This window comes from Bubalus kerabau, chromosome 11, assembly GCF_029407905.1.
Source record: "Bubalus kerabau isolate K-KA32 ecotype Philippines breed swamp buffalo chromosome 11, PCC_UOA_SB_1v2, whole genome shotgun sequence".
Lineage (NCBI taxonomy): Eukaryota > Metazoa > Chordata > Mammalia > Artiodactyla > Bovidae > Bubalus > Bubalus kerabau.
In genome coordinates, this window is record NC_073634.1 from 3,655,730 (window position 1) to 3,674,972 (window position 19,243).

At 43.3% G+C, this 19,243-nt stretch overlaps 1 protein-coding gene across 2 annotated transcripts in view; it reads left to right on the forward strand.

Moving 5' to 3' along the window:
* Positions 1–19,243, forward strand: part of ANAPC1 (anaphase promoting complex subunit 1) — a 99,157-nt gene that overhangs the window by 76,349 nt on the left and 3,565 nt on the right. For both annotated transcript variants that reach the window (XM_055539294.1, XM_055539293.1), the window contains exons 39-47: positions 515–601; positions 2,056–2,173; positions 3,490–3,567; positions 3,921–3,988; positions 4,939–5,077; positions 7,015–7,101; positions 8,557–8,652; positions 10,478–10,676; positions 17,152–17,286. In XM_055539294.1, the coding sequence (XP_055395269.1) occupies positions 515–601; positions 2,056–2,173; positions 3,490–3,567; positions 3,921–3,988; positions 4,939–5,077; positions 7,015–7,101; positions 8,557–8,652; positions 10,478–10,676; positions 17,152–17,286 (1,007 nt within the window). The remainder of the gene's footprint in view (positions 1–514; positions 602–2,055; positions 2,174–3,489; positions 3,568–3,920; positions 3,989–4,938; positions 5,078–7,014; positions 7,102–8,556; positions 8,653–10,477; positions 10,677–17,151; positions 17,287–19,243) is intronic.

Consider the following 19,243-nt stretch of genomic DNA (forward strand, 5'->3'; position numbering starts at 1 on the left):
TGATAGCTTTTGCCTGTTTTATTTAGTCTGGCATTCTAAGGAAATGTCTATGCTTTACAGAAAGGAAAAAAGTGTTTGAGATACCCAGTAAAAAAAAAAAAAACCCTGTATGTTTAGAAGTAAGTTTCAGCATTCTATTAACAAGTATATATAAAACTGGAGAAGAAGGCAGTGTAGTTTACACATGACTTTTTCAATATCTGTAATCTCTACAATTGCGCTCATTGTTCTCACTGCTGTTCTCTCTTAGGTCAAAACTTTGCTTACTAATGTTAAGTTTTGATATTTAACATTTGTGATGTGTCACTTCTGCTTTAAATAGTAGCTGATGTTGAAATGGCTTAAGGACTGACTAAAACGTTCCCGTTGTTGACGCCCCCCACAGTGATCAAGGCATTAGCTTCATCAAGGCACCTTGCCACAACACCCCGATTTCCCGATTCTCAAGTCTTGTGAAAGCTGAAGGTTTCGCTGTGTGATGAGTAACGCCTGTCCCTCCGTGCTTGTCCTGCAGGTACTCTCTGAGCACGTCGAACTCGTCCATCGCCGCCCTCCTGTGTGCCCTTTACCCCCACTTCCCAGCTCACAGCACGGACAACCGGTGAGCTGAGTGGTGTTCCTCACGCGGCCTTTCTGCAGTTAGCTGGGGGGAGGGGAGTCATCTGAGTGTGTTTTGGCTCCACGGACTCATTTCCAAATTCGCTATAGTCTTTTCTTAAACTTAGTTATCTTCCTGGGTAAATCTTTTTTAAAAGTTTTTATTGCAAAATATTAAGCCAGAGAGAACTTTGGGCTTCTGATTCCTGACCAGCCTTCTCCCATTCTCCAGTCAGTTGAACTGCTCTAAGGCCAGAAGTAGACCAGACCAGGGGTATCATTAGGGGAAACTCACCGTGCAGAAGACAGCAGCAGGAGAAACTGAGTACGCTTTGGCCAAAGTGTTTAATTCTGAGAGAGGAATTTATCTGATATAGTGGCAATGTCTGTATGAATTCCGTTTACTCCCTCTTTGAATGCTGAGAAGTTTTGTTTAACTGGCAAAGGGACAAGAAAATGCAGCCAAGAATTAGTTTAGAAGTGGCAGTGACGAGTAGAACCCTACGCATGCAGAAGCCATCTAATAACACAGCAGCTCTGTGTTGAGAGCGCAAAGAACTACCACAAGTTTCGGGCCCAGCCAGTCTCTCCTGTTTGTGGAGGAAGGGCAGAAGATAGCCCTTGTGCCCCAGTGATATCCAGGACGCTCTGAGAGCTCAGCTTCAGGCAGCCCTAGTGGTCTGCCAGGGAAGGAGCAAGAGAGGGAGGCCCACAGTAACTGAGCCGCCACTCAGAGCTGCAGTGTCACGGGCAGCCAGTGATGACAGGAAGACCGCTTTCACAGAGGTAGCCTGATGTGAAATCCAAACTGCACTTTCTTTTTTAAAATTTCTTTGGCCTCACCACACCACATGTGGGATATTAGTTCCCTGACCAGGGATCAAACTCACACCCCCTGCCCTGGAAGCACTGAGTCTTAACTGCCAGGGAATCCCTAAAGTCCAAACTTTAATGATGGATGGTACATAAGAATATTGTTGTTAAAATTAGTGTAACTCTGATGCATGGTGTCTTACTTGTAAGTTTAGGGAAGATTGTTTTGAGTTGTTGAAGTCAGCTATCGATTAGGGTACAAGGGAGATGGTTAGATAGCATCACCGACTCCATGGCCATGAATTTGTGCAAACTCCGGTAAACTGCGGAGGACAGAGGAGCCTGGCGTGCTGCAGTCGGTGGGGTCGTGAAGAGCCAGAGGCGACTTAGCGACTGAACAACAATAGGAAGAGGTGCTGGTCACAGTATCAGCTGTTTTAAACAGAACAGTTTGGTGACAAGCACCAAGAACCTCTGTGTAACTGGTAGAAAAAGAGAGCCTCTCTATCATGTTTTGGTTGAGTCTCATCATCGCCCTTTAGGACTGTCGTCCTGGACGGGTGCCGCTCGGCTCTGACGTGTCTCAGCTCGCAGGCTGCTGTGTTGCCTCCCGTTGTCACGGCCTTTTGTGTTTTCTGTGAACAGGTATCACCTCCAGGCTCTCCGGCACCTGTACGTGCTGGCTGCAGAACCCAGACTGCTGGTGCCCGTGGATGTGGACACAAATATGCCCTGCTACGCCCTCCTAGAAGTGACCTATAAGGTAGCTCTCTGCCTCTGTTGTTGCCTTGTTGCTTTTTATTGCCACTCAGCCGTCTTTGCACATCAAAGTATTTTGAAAGCGTTGTCCTTTAAAAGATGACAACAGTGAGTTGAGTTCTTCTAAAAATTGAAGCCTCCACAGTTAATGTACATCCTGCCAGGCCGTTCAGGCTCATTTGTAGCCTTCAGATGTAATAGTTTAGGGACCGTCAGCTGCTCTTTGGTTTTTAGAGCTTGTAGTTTGTAAATGTCCCTGTTATCTTTACGTAGCTGACAGTCACGTTCCAAAGAATGAAGGGAGTTAATTTCTGGACGTCAGCCTAGTGCATCAGAGTGTGTGATGAGAGAGCTTTGATTTACGTGCACGGACAGATTATAAGCCATTATGTCCTTCCTTCCGTTTGGGCTTCTCAGGCGGCTCAGTGGTAAAGAGTTCATCTGGCAATGCACGAGACACAGGAGATGCGGGTTCAGTTCTTGGGTCAGGAAGATCCCCTGGAGAAGGAAATGGCAACCCACTCCAGTGTTCTTGCCTGGAGAATCCCGTGGACAGAGGAGCCTGGCGGGCTGTAGTCCATGGGGTCTCGAAGAGTCGGACACTACTGAGCACGCGTGCACGTGCTCCCTTCAGAGAATTGTTCGGTACCTTCTGTGTATCAGCTATGCTAGGGAGTTCCTGGGGGCCTAGTGGTTAGGATTTTGAGCTTTCACTGCTGTGGCATGGGTTTAATCCCTGGTTGGAGAACTGAGATCCCATAAGCCATGTGGTGTGGTCAAAACAGGAAAACAAAAAAATAACAAACCCCAAAACTGCTAGGTCCTGGAATACAAAGTTGAGGTGACTGTCATTTTCCTTAAGGAATGTCTGTCACTGAAGAGTCAGGCTTGGATTCAGTAAGAGTAGCCTGAGATAATTGGAGGTTTGTGTGGGGCGGGGGGAGTTGACACGTGCTCTTATCAACACTCCTGGCGGTTGGGAGGCCATCATGGTAGACACGGTGTCTGGACTGAGGTGTGCCAGCCGAGCCGGGCACGTTCCTGGCAGAGAAGACAGTGTGCAGAAGGCCAGAGGCCTCCTGCAAGGGCAGAGGCGCGGTGCTGCTGGCAGGTGAGGCGCGGGCTCGGAGCCCTGGGCAGTGGTGCGGGCTCTGCCAAGGATCGTAGACGGTAGTCCCATCAGACTTGAGTATCAGGGGGGGTTTTATGCTGTTGAGAGTCTGTCTCCAACCTCCGGGGAAGGGAAAGCATGCAGTGGTGAATGTTTTTTGTACTTTTCCCCTAACTGTATAGTAAATGGTGACTCTTCTATTTGTGAAGGGCACTCAGTGGTATGAGCAAACCAAAGAAGAATTGATGGCCCCCACCCTTCTTCCAGAACTCCACCTTTTGAAACAGGTGAGTAGGAAATGAACAGAGAGATCATCAAGGGGTAGATTCAACCAGAATAACATAGCATTACAGATAGCCAAAGAAAAGCCTGTGCGTTCTCAGTGCTTTCTAAGCAGTGGGCGAGCAGCAGCAGGGGGAATGGTCCTGACGGGGAGAGAGGTTCCCCACTGGGAGCTCTTTGCTGAGTGCCGAGCTGGCCTGAGAAATGACTCACGTGTTCATTTGGAAATGGGCTTGTTAACCTCTCACCATCTCTTTCTAGCCCAGTTTATTCTCATTTCCTCGGAGAAGTGTGGGTTTCATTGTATCTACTAACACTTCCCCAGGATTGGATTGACTGTTTACATTTATCTTGGCAGATTAAAGTTAAAGGCCCAAGATACTGGGAACTGCTCATAGATTTAAGCAAGGGAACACAACACTTGAAGTAAGTGCATTGAATTTCTCAGATGTGTCTGTGAAGGGAATAGAAATATATGGGAAGGTATAAATAATGATAATTATGTGAAATGCTCCTTGTCACCCTTTCATCTCATCTAGGACGATATGTAGAGTGTTAAAGAAGATGGTCTCTCTCTTTGAAAAAGTTCTTTGTAGGAAGTAAAATTTTACATTCAGAAGTCAAACCCTAATTATTAATTCACTGAGAAACTTGAGTGACTTAAATTGGGACAGTCATGGAATTGTCTTTTGGAGCAACAATGAAAGATTTAATCTAAGAAAATGAAGCTGATTTATATGTCCACAAAGGGAACTTTGTGACAGTTGGTGTTTTTCAGACCACGTCTTCTGTTGCATCTCTTTACCATTTTCTGCTTAGATGGCTCTTATAAAATTAAGATGATGGTTGATTGCTTTTGGTTGCAAATGGTCATATGCAGATAATTACTTTGATGAACAGAGAGTGCTAATAATTTTTATACTTCAGTTAGCATGTAAATTAAGTCTTTAAGTTTTCAGAAAGTTTAACAATTTGTAACAGTTTTTACAGTATCATCCTCATTTCTGTTTCTCCCAGACTATAAATAGCTGCTTTTTTGTATTCTGTCTTTAGATTTGTAGCATCTTTTTCTTTTTGCCGTAAACCAATCAGTAGATATTTAAGGGAATACATGTTAAATATCTCCTTTGAAATTCATACTTGAGCAAATAGTCAGGATGCTGCCTTATTTAATAGGTTCCTTGAATCTTGACAGCAGAGAAAAGCAGAACTTGATTATGACTTGTAGGGACTGGTTTAGTTTCAACACAATAAATAATCACATAGCAGAAAGTGGTGAAAACTTTATCTCATGTGAACATAGTATTGGGAACTACATTTCCAGGCAACAACTCCCAGTAATGCCTTGTATTAAATCCATTCTTGTTTTCTTTCAGGTCCATTCTTTCCAAGGATGGAGTTTTATATGTTAAGCTCAGAGCAGGTCAGCTCTCCTACAAAGAAGATCCAATGGGGTGGCAAAGTTTATTGGCCCAGACTGTAGCTAACAGGAACTCTGAAGCTCGGGCTTTCAAGGTAGTGTGATTGGTAAAAACTGAAGGCTATTCTCAACAGAAGGAAAAAAAATTGTAAACTAAGTGTGACGATGGATGTTAGCTAGACTTGTGGTTGTCATTTGCCAGTATATACAAATATCAAATCATTGTACACCTGAAACTAATAAAGTGTTATATATCAATTATATCTCAATTAGAACAAAAACCAAAATTGAACAACAAGAGGGAATAGGTTCAAATCCTACTAGTCCACCCAAAGCATATACTTCTGTCATAACATTTATGGTACTGTTTAGGTAGATCCACTCACTAATCACAGCAGATTATAAAGACTGAACGACCCGGGGCCTGTTGGCTGTTTATGTGACCGCTGTTATAAAATACAGGCCATCTTCCAGAACTCAAAGGATGATTTATATTTAGTGGCAGGGACAGGCAAAATATGTCTTAACGCTAAAAAAATTTTAGCTTAATAGTTAATCCTCAAATCCATTAAGATTTACTTAATTCATGGAAAAAATTTAAAAAGTTTTTTTGCAAGGTAGCACTTTTGAGTTCTTATGACTGAGTTTTTATTATAGTTTCCAGAGAATCAATTGAGGTAGTTTACATCAGTGAATTTTGTTTGTCAGTATTTGAAAGGATTTTGGGGCAAAGTTTAACTTGAATTAGCACTATTGCTAATTAGCACTAAACCAAAGTGAATGAAAGTGGAAGTCACTCAGTTGTATCTGACTCTTTGCGGCCCCATGAACTATACAATCCATGTAATTCTCCAGGCCAGAACACTGGAGTGGGTAGCCTTTCCTGTCTCCAGGGGCTCTGCCCACCCCAGGCATCGAAATGGGGTCTCCTGCATTGCAGGTGGATTCTTTACCAACTGAACTATCAGGGAAGCCCGATATAAGCCTGACATAAACCAAGGCCCATCTCAAAGACCCTAATCCAGTTTGTAAAGAAAATAGATAAGTTTAGGCTTGAATTTTCATGGGGCAAGTATATGAAAATTAAAAGACCATCTCCATTTCCTGCCTGCTTGGGGTTCAGAAGTAAAATATAAACCTCAGTGGAAAATGGTAAAACCTTCATATTCCATTTTCAGTCTTGAACCTTGAGTGATACTCCTTGTCACCCTCTTTTTCCGATTTTTTTTTTAAAGTTGTAAAATACACATAACATACACTGGCTTAACCCTTTGAAGTGTATAGTTCTTTGGTAGTAAGTACGTTCGTATCGCTGTGCTACCATTACCACCATCCATCTCCATGACTGTCTTTTTCTTGCGGAGCTGCCTCTCTGACCCCATTAACACCCACTGCCCATCCCCATCTCCCCAGCCCCTGGCAGCCACCACTGTCCTTTCTCTTTGGTGACTGTAGTGACCTTATGACAGCATTTGTCTTTCTGTGAGTGGCCTGTTAGAGTGATCATCTTTTTTCCTTAATCTGTTCAGTAATAATTCTAGTTTCTAATTTGCCTTTCAGTTAGTTTAAGAAGGAAGGGAAAACCTTTTTGGGGCAACTTCTATAAGAAACACCTGGTTTTAATCTGCCATTTGATAAATCAGTAGCTCATGGTAGCTTATGCAATATATTTCTTAAGTATGACATCTCTTATGTGTTTAATCTGAAGGAAGTAATACAAAGGAACTTACAAAACAGAAACAGACTCAGAGACTTCGAGAACGAACTTATGGTTGCCAGCGAGAAACATAGGAAGGGATAGTGAGGGAGTTTGGGATGGGCATGTATGAAAAAAAAGAAGTAAGCTGGTATTACTAAAAAAGAAAAAAAAGACTTTCAACCCAATAGGTTAATGAAGCTCTAGCAGCCTTGGGTTTTGTGGAAACATTGTGTGAAAAAAAAAAAATAAAGTAGATTACAGCTGCATACAATTTGAGTCGTAATGAAAAGAATCTTTATTATCTCACGTATACTTGTTCTTTATTTTTTTTAGCCTGAAACGATTTCCACATTCACTTCTGATCCAGCACTTCTGTCATTTGCTGAATATTTCTGCAAACCAACTGTGAACGTTGGGCAGGTTTGTATTACGTGGTTTGCTTAGCTCCAAGACTAGGCTTTGTTTCTATCTTCAGACCACCAAAAAAATCCAAAATATCCTTATCTGTCTTTGAGGACACGTCTTAAGCACATTGTATGATTTTTGTTTGGCAAATACAGGTTTTTCATAGTCTAAAACTATTAAATTCAGCAATTTCCTATCTTAATAGTAGAAACAACTTAAGATTTCTAAGACATTAATTTTGATCACTGGTATTTATGTATTCTTGTAATGATTCTTGTTTCTCTTTATTTTATAACCCTTTTTTTGGTCATAAAGCTGTTCTCTTCAGGATTCTAAGGGTGCTTGCTAGTAGATTCTTTGATTTATCCATCATCTCAGTTGGCAAGGACTGGATGTAGGAATTGTATGATCTGGGATTGATGGCCTATTGTCTGCAAGTGGGTGTGACCTTGGAAAAGTTTTCAGTCTTCTTGAGATGTCGTTTCCTTATTCCTAAAAGTGGGATTATAATATAACCTGCCTTACATTGTTGTTTTGAAAGTAAAATGACAGAACCTTCCTGCCTCTTATTTATTGAATCTTCACTGTGTGTTAGGCACTCTGTTCAGTATACTTTATAATTTTTTTCATTTAACTCTGACCCTGGGGGTAGGTACTGCCTGCTGAGGAATACTGCCACTTAGACCTGTCACATACCCAAGGTCACACAGCCAGTAAGGGCTGGGGCCTGTGCTCAGCTGAAGGCCACAGGTCTCTGCTGAAGTCCCACGCCTGCCCTTGACCCCAGCTGGGCTTGCTATGCCACCGCCCCAAACCTGTTCTGCTCAGTGTTTCTGCTGCATCTTGGTGGCTGCTGGGTGCCCCTTCTGGATCCTGTTCTTGCCAGCCCACCCCACGGCATAGCTCTGTGATGTCCTGTCTGCTCGTTTTACCCAGCTTCTTTCATTCCTCTCCTCCATAGCACTCCGAGCCTTAACTGTTTCTTGGAACTTAATTTTGATTGTATTTTTATTGGTGTTTAATATTGCATGCACTCTGATTTTATAAAGACCTAGCCTTTTTTCAGAGAAGGCAATGGCACCCCACTCCAGTACTTTTGCCTGGAAAATCCCATGGACGGAGGAGCCTGGTAGGCTGCAGTCCATGGGGTCGCTAAGAGTCGGACATGACTGAGCGACTTCCCTTTCGCTTTTCACTTTCACGCATTGGAGAAGGAAATGGCAACCCACTCCAGTGTTCTTGCCTGGAGAATCCCAGGGACGGGGGGAGCCTGGTGGGCTTCCGTCTATGGGGTCGCACAGAGTCGAACACGACTGAAGTGACTTAGCAGCAGTAGCAGCCTTTTTTACCCTTTTATATCATTCACTGCAGAATGTGAGAATGGGCCATCATAGTGACTATACAGTTGTTCTTTGATTTGATTTTAGAATATACATTGTTGTGCTACAAAAAGATTCTGACTTTCCACAGAAACAGGAGCTTCTGGATCTCTTCTCTTCAGTGCTCTATGAATGTGTGACTCAGGAGACCCCAGAGATGTTACCTGCGTACATAGCTATGGATCAGGTATGGTTCAGAAAACCTGTCCTAATTCTGATGAGCATTATCCAGTATTTCAAATAATATGCCAGATAATAGAGTAAGATTTCCTCTACGTCCATCTTTTTAGTTTCTCATTCGCTTTTAGAATCTCAGAAAAGGAATCTCTTATCAAAGTTGAAAGCTCTGTATATACCAGAAGCTTAGAGTTTATGATAACAGATGGGCTCTCTTACTCCAGGGTTCCCATTCTCCCCTCTGGCCTCTTCCTCTGACCAGGAGTGCACGCTTCCTCCCTTTCTCCCCTTGCATCTTTGTGTGGTCTCTTGCCTCCCTCCTGACAAAGCCTTTTCCTGGAAAAGCTTATGCAAGAGAGCAGCAAGTGAGCAAACAGTGCCCTGGCGGTGGCAGTAATGTGCAGTTACACCTGGTGATTAAGCTCACAGAAGTCACGGGGTCAGCATGTGGGGGTTTAGGGAGCTGGAGTTCTTTTTAAAATTTCTTTTGTGTTATTGTTGCTTTAAATTAAGAGTCTAAAAGGGGTAATGCAGAAGATAATGCTCAACAGCTTTCCCAAAGGATTGAACTTATTTATTTTCTTAGGTTATTAGTAATTGTTGCTTTAATTAATACGTCCTGTCTGTCTCTTTTGTGACCTCATGGATTGTAGTCTGCTAGGCTCCTCTGTCCATGAGATTTTGCAGGCAAGAATACTGGAGTGGGGTGCCATTCTTTCTCCAGGGGATCTTCCTTACCCAGGGGTCGAAATCCCATCTCCTGCATTGGCAACTAGATTCTTTACCACTGAGCCACCTGGGAAGTCCTATTTAGTAATACATATGGGTTTTTAATGTTGTCATATCGTTGAGACTCAGATTTGCCATTAAATTAAGGCAGTAGCTTTCTAACTTGGCTAAAATTTATCTGGGAAATCTTGACAGTACAGATCTTCAAGTCCCCTTCCACAGTTACTGAATCAGAATTTCTGAGATTTAAGTCCAGGATCTATAGTTTTAAACAGCTCAAGTGACTATGATATAATGAGTTCACAGATAAGAATTTGGGATTCAGTGTCAAAGGAAGTAATCTCTAATGGAAAAAGAATCTCTGCTGAAGAACTGAGTGGGAAAATGCAGGAAATAATTCCCCAAAACCTGTTTTGCAAACAGTCTTAATTAAAAAGGCCAGTTCCAGAATAACCAAGTAGGCCTAGAGTGCCCTTATTGTCGGGCATCCACCTTTTTCGGTTGGTAAGTATGTGGTGTCCACACCGGTACTGCTTCTCACAGTGTGTCTGTGTACAGCAACCAAGTCATGAGTGGTGTTTTTCAGATGATGGTTGAGAGTGTGTTCTTTTCTTATGCTCTGAACTTTTAACTCTTGGCAGTCATGGGCAGGTACCTATACTGGAACATCCCTCTGGCTGCAGCCCTGGTGACTTTGGCAGATGGGTCCCAAGAACAGTATTGTCAATAATACAGGTTTTGCCTCCTGACCCCTGGGATCCCTGGCCTGATCGCGGGCAAATCATTGTACCAACTTGGGTTTTCCAGAGGGGCCCAGCTGTAGACCTATTAGGTCTTCATTTCTCAGAGCCATTGAGCCAAGAATGAGCTTCATTTGCCTTCACCATTTTTTATCTGAAGGCTGTTCATGTTCGTTTTGAACAGAATGACCATGTACCTAAACCCACTAAAGGGCTTCTCTGTGGGGCAGGCTGCATCAAACACAGAGCGAGCTCCCCCTGCCCTTCCTTGATCTCATGACCATATTAAAAAAGTGCTCCAGTGTACAACTTCAAGGAAGTGACGGATCTTCACTCTTTCAAGTGGATTTCTGTTCTCTCTGCAAGGCTGTAAGAAGACTGGGAAGAAGAGAAATGTCTGAGACATCTGACCTCTGGCAGATAAAGTTGGTGCTGGAGTTTTTCAGCTCCAGGAGCCATCAGGAACGGCTGCAGAACCAGCCTAATCGAGGGCTTTTTATGAACTCGGAATTCCTCCCTGTTGTCAAATGCACTATTGACAACACTCTGGACCAGTGGCTGCAAGGTGAGCACAGCATTGCACCCCTTGTTCTTGGAGCTTTACTGGGTCTCAGGGGTTTCTCTTTTAACCTGTTTTCCTTGGTAAGCAGGTTAAGTCCTAGTACAATCGCAAATGGCTGTAGATGTCATGTTTCCAGTTAGGTGAATTACTCTCTGATTATCTGCTCTAACATTTTCTGAGCATAGGAAGTGGGATTTATTTACTGAGGCCACGCTGTGTGACATGTAGGAATTTTAGCTCCCCAACCAGGGATCCAGCCTGTGCCCCCAGCATTAGGAGTTCCGAGTCTGTTGTTTTGGTTGCACTGGGTCTTTGTTGCTGTGCATGGGCTTTCTCTAGTTGCAGAGACTGAGGGCTACTCTTTGTGGCGGTGCTCAGGCTTCTCACTGGGGTGGCTTCTGTTGCGGAGCATGGGCTCTAGGAATACAGGCTTCAGTAGGGCTTAGTAGCTGTGACTGGAGGGCCCTAGAGCACAGGCTCGGAAGTCGTGAGGGACAGGCTTAGGTGCTCCACAGCATGTGCAATCTACCCGGACCAGGGATCGAACCCATACCCCTGCGTTGGCAGGTGGATTCTTATCCACAGAGCCACCAGGGAAGTCCAGGAGCTTGAAGCCTTAACCACTGGACCACCAGGGAAGTCCTGACTTCTTTAACAGATGTATTTAACTCTGCTGTATAATCATGGAGAGAATGTATAATGTAGCATTTTAAAAACCACTTGACACTTAGAAACTTGTTTCATCTTTTCCAGCATCAGATCCTGTTTCTTTCCAGTGCCTCTCTCTCCTGTTTCTTAGGGGTGTGCTGTGTCCCCTACCTGACCCGTTTTTCTGCCTGCATCCTGTGCACACTGAAAACTTGATGTGAGTTTAGAGTGAATGCTTGTTTCACCAGTTCCGTGAGTCAGTCCGTGAGGACCTGGGACTTCTCAGTGGAAACTCTGCCTTGTGATTGCAGGGAGAGTGTGAAGTTACTCCTGACAGTGTAGAAGTGATTACGGAGGGAAGTGATGGGGCCTTCTGATGTGTGGAAAGCTGTCTAATATGTGATATATGCCTGAAATCCATTTTTAGTAGTTAACTCCTTGATCTTTTTATTCTTTTCAGTTCTGATGCTTCCAAAACGTATTGGACAGCAACTTGCTTTGAGTAAATGCTAACCCTCATAATATCAGTAGTAACAGCTTTTGATTCTATAAAGTTGTTAGAAAGTGGTAAAACCTAGGGATTTGACTATGATTATGTTTGAAGCTGTCTACCTCTTCACTGCACCTGGTTGAGGCTCTTCTGCCTGCCCTGCCCCCAGCCCTGGGGTGACTTGTTTCTCCAAGGTCCCAGCTGCTCTGGCTTTTCCTCTATTTTATTTAGATAGGAAATGCAAATGAGGGGGAAGGGGTACAAGGTTAGCTTGAGACTGTCTTCACCCAGCTGTAGAGTCAGGGTAAGTTCTGTTCAGTTACTGGAGGTCAAGGTCAAAGGGATTCAAGGGAGTAGGGAGAAGGATGTGCACGAGAGTGGGTGAGAGCTCACCAGGGCCCCAGCCCAGAGGAGGGGTAAGGGGGAGTGGTTTTTGGCAAACACCAAAGGAGCCCCTCGCTCCCCATTTCCCATCTGTCCCCATCTCTCCTCCTGAATTAACACACAAGCTGTTTCTTTAAAAAAGTTTCTGAAAAAATTTAATTGTATGCCAGATTGTGAACGATACATATGCTGCTGCTTGCTGCTGCTTAGTCGGTTCAGCCATGGCCAACTCTGTGCAACCCTATGGATTGTACTATGCCAGGCTCCTCTGTGCATGGAATTCTCCCGGCAAGAATACTAGAGTGGGTTGCCGTTTTCTCTTCCTGACCCAGGGATCGAAACTGGGTCTCCTGCATTGCAGGCAGATTCTTTACCACTGAGCCACCAAGGAAGCCTGAGGGATATATATATGGAAAACAGCAATTTCAAAGTCCCCGTGTTTAACACCTGCATCTGCTGTGTGATTTCCTCTTGAGATTTGAAAGGTCATAAAGTTTCAGAATTTCTAAAAATATGATAATCATTTTGTTCTCATGTTTGGGAAAAAATACCTGTTATTTTATAGATGTTGCTGTTCTGGTTTTATTCAGTTTCGTGTTTGTTCACCTATAACGGGCCCTTGCTGTTGATAAGAAATGAGTCCCCAAACCTTCACAGATTCTCTGACATGCAAGTGTCATATAATGTAGTGAGGCTCCAGAGCGCTCTCTACAACAGCCCTGACTTGCTTTCTCCTGCCTCCTTGTTAGAACGACTGGTGGTTTACAGTGTTGTTCTGAGCCTTCACCAGATTTGGCTCGCCACTCTGATTGCCAACAATGTGTATTTCTTTATTTTTTTTTATTGAAAAAGGACCATCACTTAAACAACTCTTTGGTACGTGGTCTCCTCTCCCGGATGCTGGCAGCTTTGGGGTGAACAGTAGAATGAATGAAGATGCAGGGCCTGTGCAGCAGCACTGCGGATGTCGTTTGTGCTTGTGTCTCAGAGAAATCACGGGCGACATGGACTTCTAAGGCCGCTCACTAGTAACCCAAACTAGCGCAGCAGATTGATCATATTTTGTTGCTGTTTTGTGATTTATCTCAATTAGATTTTAATCTTGAGCAAAGAAAATTGGGTTTAAAGTTTAAGAACTTAAAATTTTTATTTACTTTTACATTTTATTATGGAAAAATTTAAAGCATAAGGCAGAGTAAACATAATAGTATCATAAACCGCGTCAGGCAGCTTCAGCATTGTCCGCATCCTGCCATTCTTGTGTTCTCTGTAGCTCCCATTGCCCTGCTGTTGTTTTCCAAATTGTGCCATTTTAGGTTCCTGCCAGCAGTGGGATGCATTGCAGATTTTGGCATTATCAGTCTAGTTTTAGACAGTCTACTGAATATATAGTGGTGTCTGATTGTAGTTTTAATTTGCATGTCTTTGGTGATTCATCATGCTAATTATTTTTGTATGTGTTTATTTGTTACTCATACATCCTTTGCAGAATATCTTTTCAAACCTTTATTGTTGCTATTCTTTAACACTAAGCCATGTCAGACTCTTGTGAAACCCTATGGACTGTATGTAGCCTGCCAGCCTCCTCTGTCCATGGGGTTCTCCAGGCAAGAATACTGGAGTGGGTTGCTATTTCCTTCTCCAGCAATCTTCCCAACCCAGGGCTCAGACCTGCATCTCCTGCATTGGCAAGTGGATTCTTTACTGCTGAAGTGAAGTAAAGTTGCTCAGTTGTGTCCGACTGTTTGTGACCCCATTGACTGTAGCCTACCAGGCTCCTCTGTCCAGGGGATTTTCCAGGCAAGAATACTGGAGTGGGTTGCCATTTCCTTCTCCAGGAGATCTTCCTGACCCAGGGATTGAACCCAGGTCTCCTGCATTGTAGGCAGATGCTTTACTGTCTGAGCCACCAGAGATACTGCTGAGCCACCAGGGAAACTTGGAATTTTGAAACCTTTACCCATGTTTAAAATTGGCTGTCTTGATTATTGAGTTGTAGGAGTTTTTATATATTCTGGCTGAAAGTTCTTTGTCAAATATGTTTTGCAGTTATGTTCTCCTACTTTATGCCTGGCCTATTTTTTCCAGAGTGTTTTTTGATAAACAGAAGTTTTAAATTTTGATGAAGTCAAATTTATCAGTTTGTTTTAGGGTTATTACTTTCTGGGTGTTAAGAAATCTTTCCTACTCTAGGTCATGAAGTTTTTTTTTTTTTAAGTTTAATATTAAAAGCTCTATAGTTTGATTTTTTTGTATTTAGACCTATGATTTGTCTCAAACTGATTTTTTTTTTACATGGTGTGAGATAGGAGTGGTCCTTTTTTTTTTTTTTTTTAAACTTTAAATATGGATATCTAGTTGTTTCAGGACCATTTGTGCAAATGACTTTTTTTCTCATTGAATTGCATTGGGACCTTTGTTAAAAATCAGTGGACTATGTAAGTGTGAGTCTGTTTCTGGACTCAGTTCTGTACCATTGATTTGTTTGTCTTTTTGCCAGACACCCTCTGAATTACTGTAGGTTTAGAGTAAATTTTGAAATTTTGTAGTGTAAATCTTCCTGCTAAAGCAATATCAAGAAGGAAATTCATAGCACTAAATGCTTATATTGAGAAAGTCTCAAATCACTAATCTGAGTTCTTACTTCAAGAAATTAGAAAAAGAAAGGCAAAATAAACCCAAAGCAAGCATTTAAGAGCAGGAATCAATGAAATTGAAAACAGAAAAACAGTAGAGAAAATCAGTGAAACAGAAAGGCAGTAGGCGGGAGGAAGTCCTCGACGGGGAGCTGAGGGCTGCGTTCTCTCTTGCCTCCCCGAGAAGCTGCCACAGCAGGGCCTCTCTTGCTGCCTTTATCAGGCCTCGTGCTGCCGCCCAGGTGTCCCCACCCCCACCAGGCTGACATCCTCCTGTTAGGTCCAGTGGGCTTCTGGTAGTGTTCTGGCACTCCATCTCCTTCTTAAGGAAAGTGATCTGTCTTGACTTTTGTGACAGCTTGCTTTCCCACGTCCCAGTTGTTAAAAGACAAACAGAAAACCTCTGACCATTCTTTCTGTTTCGTCCCTGTTTCACGGTCTGTCCTTCCTTGCCTTTCTGGGAGTCACTGTTGCCCCCCTCCTCCCTCTGCTTCTCTTCTTTTCTGTGGTGGCCAATCCATTACCTTAGCCTTTCATTCATAACTCTTAAACATCTCGTAAATCAGTCCACATTTTGCCACTTCTGTCCTAGAACAGTGATGTGTTCTTGCCTGGACAAAGACGATTGAAGCCTCCTGCACATCTTCCTGCTTTTTACTCTCATCTCCCTATCGCCATCTCTAGTCAGCTGACAGTGGTCTTCTGAAGAGTAAATGGATCTAACTCTCCTGCTTAAAATCTTGCAAAGGCTGCTGATTCAGTTGTGAAAAAAATCTTTACCATTTGGCCACCAGGCCCTGTATGACCAGCAAGGCCTCTGTCTCTCTCCACAGCCTCTTTTTTGTACCACCTGCTCCTCATAAACTCCACTCAGGCCCCCTGGTCCCTTCCACTTCCCCGAAAGCACAGAGCTCTTTCTCACCACAGGAGCTGCTTCCCATCCTGAGAACCTTTTCCTCTCATTCTCTGCCTCCCCAACTCATGCTCATTCTCACAGCCTCCATGTAAACATGCCCTTTCTTCCCAGGCCTCTGTGACCACACTGCCTCAGGCACCTTTCCTGCCATTTTCACGCCTCTCTTTCTCTCTCTCAACCTTTTTCTCTCTATCAGAATTTCTTTATCTGCAAGTAGCAGCAGGCCTGACTCAGCTTGGCTCAAAAAGTGTTGTTTAGTCACTGAGTCGTGTCCGACTCTTTGCAACCCTATGGACTGTAGCCCACCATGGGATTTCTCAGGCAAAAATACTAGAGTGGGTTGCCATTTCCTTCTCCAGGGGATCTTCCTGACCCAGAGATTGAACCCACGTTTCCTGCATTGGCAGGTGGATTCTTTACCGCTGAGCCACCAGAGGAACCCAGCTCAAACACATACTTACGTAATTGGAAGTCAGCAGTGACTGTAGGCTGAAGGGACGTCTTACTGCAGTGGTTCCAGCTCCGTCTCTCTGAGGTTCCATCGGTTACGCTCTGTGCCATGACTTTATCCTCAGAGTACTTTTTCCTGATGACAGAACAGTAACAGTTCTTTGCCACAAGCTGCACGTTTTGCTTAGAGGAACTATAGAGTTGCTTCTAGGAGCTTTACTGTAAGAATGAAGAAATTTGTTTCCTGCAAGCCTCTAGCAGACATGTTGTCAGGCATCTCCTTGTGTCTCTGAAGTGAAACTCATGTACGTTCCTTGATCGTTTCTGAGGGCAGAGTGTGTCACTCTCCCTGAATGTCTGTCTGCCTGTCCCTGAACCGGTCACTGTGTTGGGGAGTGGCACTGCCTGGATAGCCCCAGACCCGGGGTTCTCACAGCATGGGTTCTGGAACAGCAGCAGCAGGATCGCTTGGGAGCTTGCTGGGAACACAGTTTCCCTGACCCCATCCAGGAAATTGTTGGGGTCCACTCATCTGTGTTTTAATCAGTCCTCCGGGTGATTCTGATGCTTGTTAAAGTTTGAGAACCTCTGACCAAGATGAATCAGGATCCAGTCCCCTCATGTATGAGCAAGGAGGGAAAGGTGGCAGAGTGGGTGTCCGGGAAGATGACCATGGTGACCACTGCATCTCGATGGCACTCATCCTGATTTGTAATTAGCATCTGTTTGATGTTAGGTCTATATTATCTCTGTCCCCTACAACACGCTAAATTCTGCAGTGATGGGCACTCTGGCTGGTTTACCGCAGTAACGTTAATGCCCAGCATAGGAACTGTCTGATATATGGTAGGTGTTCAGTGAGTTCTTGATGAGAAAATAATAAGAAGAATTCGTTCCTTGTGCCTTTCTATTGTGTAATCAGTTGGCTCTGTTCCTTGTGTGTCTCCCTTACAGCTGGAGGTGATAGGTGTGTGCACGCCTACCTCAGCGGGCAGCCCTGCGAGGAGTCGCAGCTGAGCATGCTGGCCTGCTTCCTGGTCTACCACTCCGTGCCGGCCCCGCAGCACCTGCCGTCCATAGGCCTAGAAGGTAACTGCTTCTGGGTCTTCTCTTCACGCCTATGTTACCCACTGATGGGTTTAGCTTCTTGATAGGAGGAACTTCTACTGCGTTATTTTCTCTAGTTAGATTTTTGGCTTCATTCATGTTTGGAGGTTATTGTTGACATTTTTTTCCCAGAAAACAAAACCAAAAGGCTCTAATAAAACTACCTGAGCTTTCCATATACATAAACCTTTATTTCCATTCAGAAGAGGACAGATTCTGCACAGGGCCCCAAATACCGGTATATACTAATAAGCTAACATTCATATTGTTCTTCTCTGTTAATTGACTTTTACTAGTTATTTTTCTTTATTTTCTGGGTTTTCAGTTTATATTTTTAAAAACACGTAATATTAATTTCTAATATTATAAAACTTTGAAATGATAGCAGTCTAATTTTGTATGTATTTGAATATTTCCATAACAGAGTTTGAAGTTTTAGCATCTGACTGTATTTTTCAGACTGTAGAATCAGATACAAAATCTGTCCATTTAATCATTTAAAGTGTAATGACATTATTGATATCTGGCTGTCTTGGAAACCTCAGAAAAAAATGCACTGTTTAGAGGCCTCTAGTTGTGGCCACAGTGGAATTGCTTGTATTAGACAGACTGTCCCCCACACAAAAAAGCTAATATAAAAGTGGACATCTTCATAAAGCTTAAAGGCATTGGTGGCAACCCTACTAGCTGGACTTGACTGAGGAAAAAGAATTCCTGAGAGAAGGGAAGCATTTAAGAAGCTCCGTATTTGCTCTGGCATTCTCCCAAAGGCACTTAGAAAGTTCACTGGAAGAAGTGGAGACCCAGAAAAAAGCAGCAGTGCTGCTGGGCAGAGGAGCCGGAGGTTGGATTAATCATTGCCCAGGCCTGGAACTTAAGGAGCAAAATCCCAGATAGGAGGGAACCATAGGAGTTCAAAAACTCAAAACCTGGGTGCTCTCTTCCTTTGAGGCATTTATCAAACCTTAACCTGCACGTGCACAGGGTAAAACTTAAGGAAATCTAGCGGAAACCAGGACACTAAAATACGAGTGGCGATTTCAGAGGCAGTGTAGTGCCAAGGAAACAGAGGGCAGTGTTCGCAGCCCACCACAGTGGAGGCTTTGGTAAGGCTCCCAGACAGACCAGCCCTAAGACCAGTCTAGGACAGAGCTGATAGAAGAAAAACTAACCTTTGTAGGAGGAAGAAAATACCTCTTGAACTTCTGTAATTTTTAATTCACAGTATCAGTGCTGAATCAAAATGAAAAGACATAAGAGGAAAAAGGGTAATATAGAAATAGATTTGGATGTGATCCACATATTGGAATTATCAGACCTAGATTACTTCAGTGTCTGGAGTTACTATGACTAATATTTCCAAGAAAATAGAGGAAAAGATGAAGAATTTCACCAGAAATTTGGAATCTGTAAGAAAGAGTTAAAGGAAATTCTAGAACTGAAAAATATAACTAAGATTCAGTATGTAGAGAATTGCCTGACAGTCCAGTGGTTGCCCATGGCCCAGGTTCAGTCTCTGGTAGGGGAACAGATTCCAAAAGCCATGCCAGCAGGGCGAAAAAAAAGAATTCATTATGTAGGTTAGTTAGCCTATTAGACATAGCAGATAAATGAACTGGAGGACAGGTGTGTAGAAAGTAAACAGATGGAAGCACAGAGAGAAAAATGAGTATCAAATTCACAAAAGAGAGGAAGAGACATTTGAAGTACAGTGAAGTCAGACATGCATGTAGTTAAGATCCCGCAATGAAGAGAGAAAAAGAGAAGCAACATTTGAAGAGACAGAGGCTAAGAATTTTGAAAAATGGATGACAGACCCCTATGCAAGATAAATGCAAGGAAAACCACACCTAGTTGCAAAGTAGTCAAAGCTACTAAACAGAGAAAAAAAATTTTAAGCATAGACTTCCTTTTTCATCCAGGATGGAGTAACAGAGAT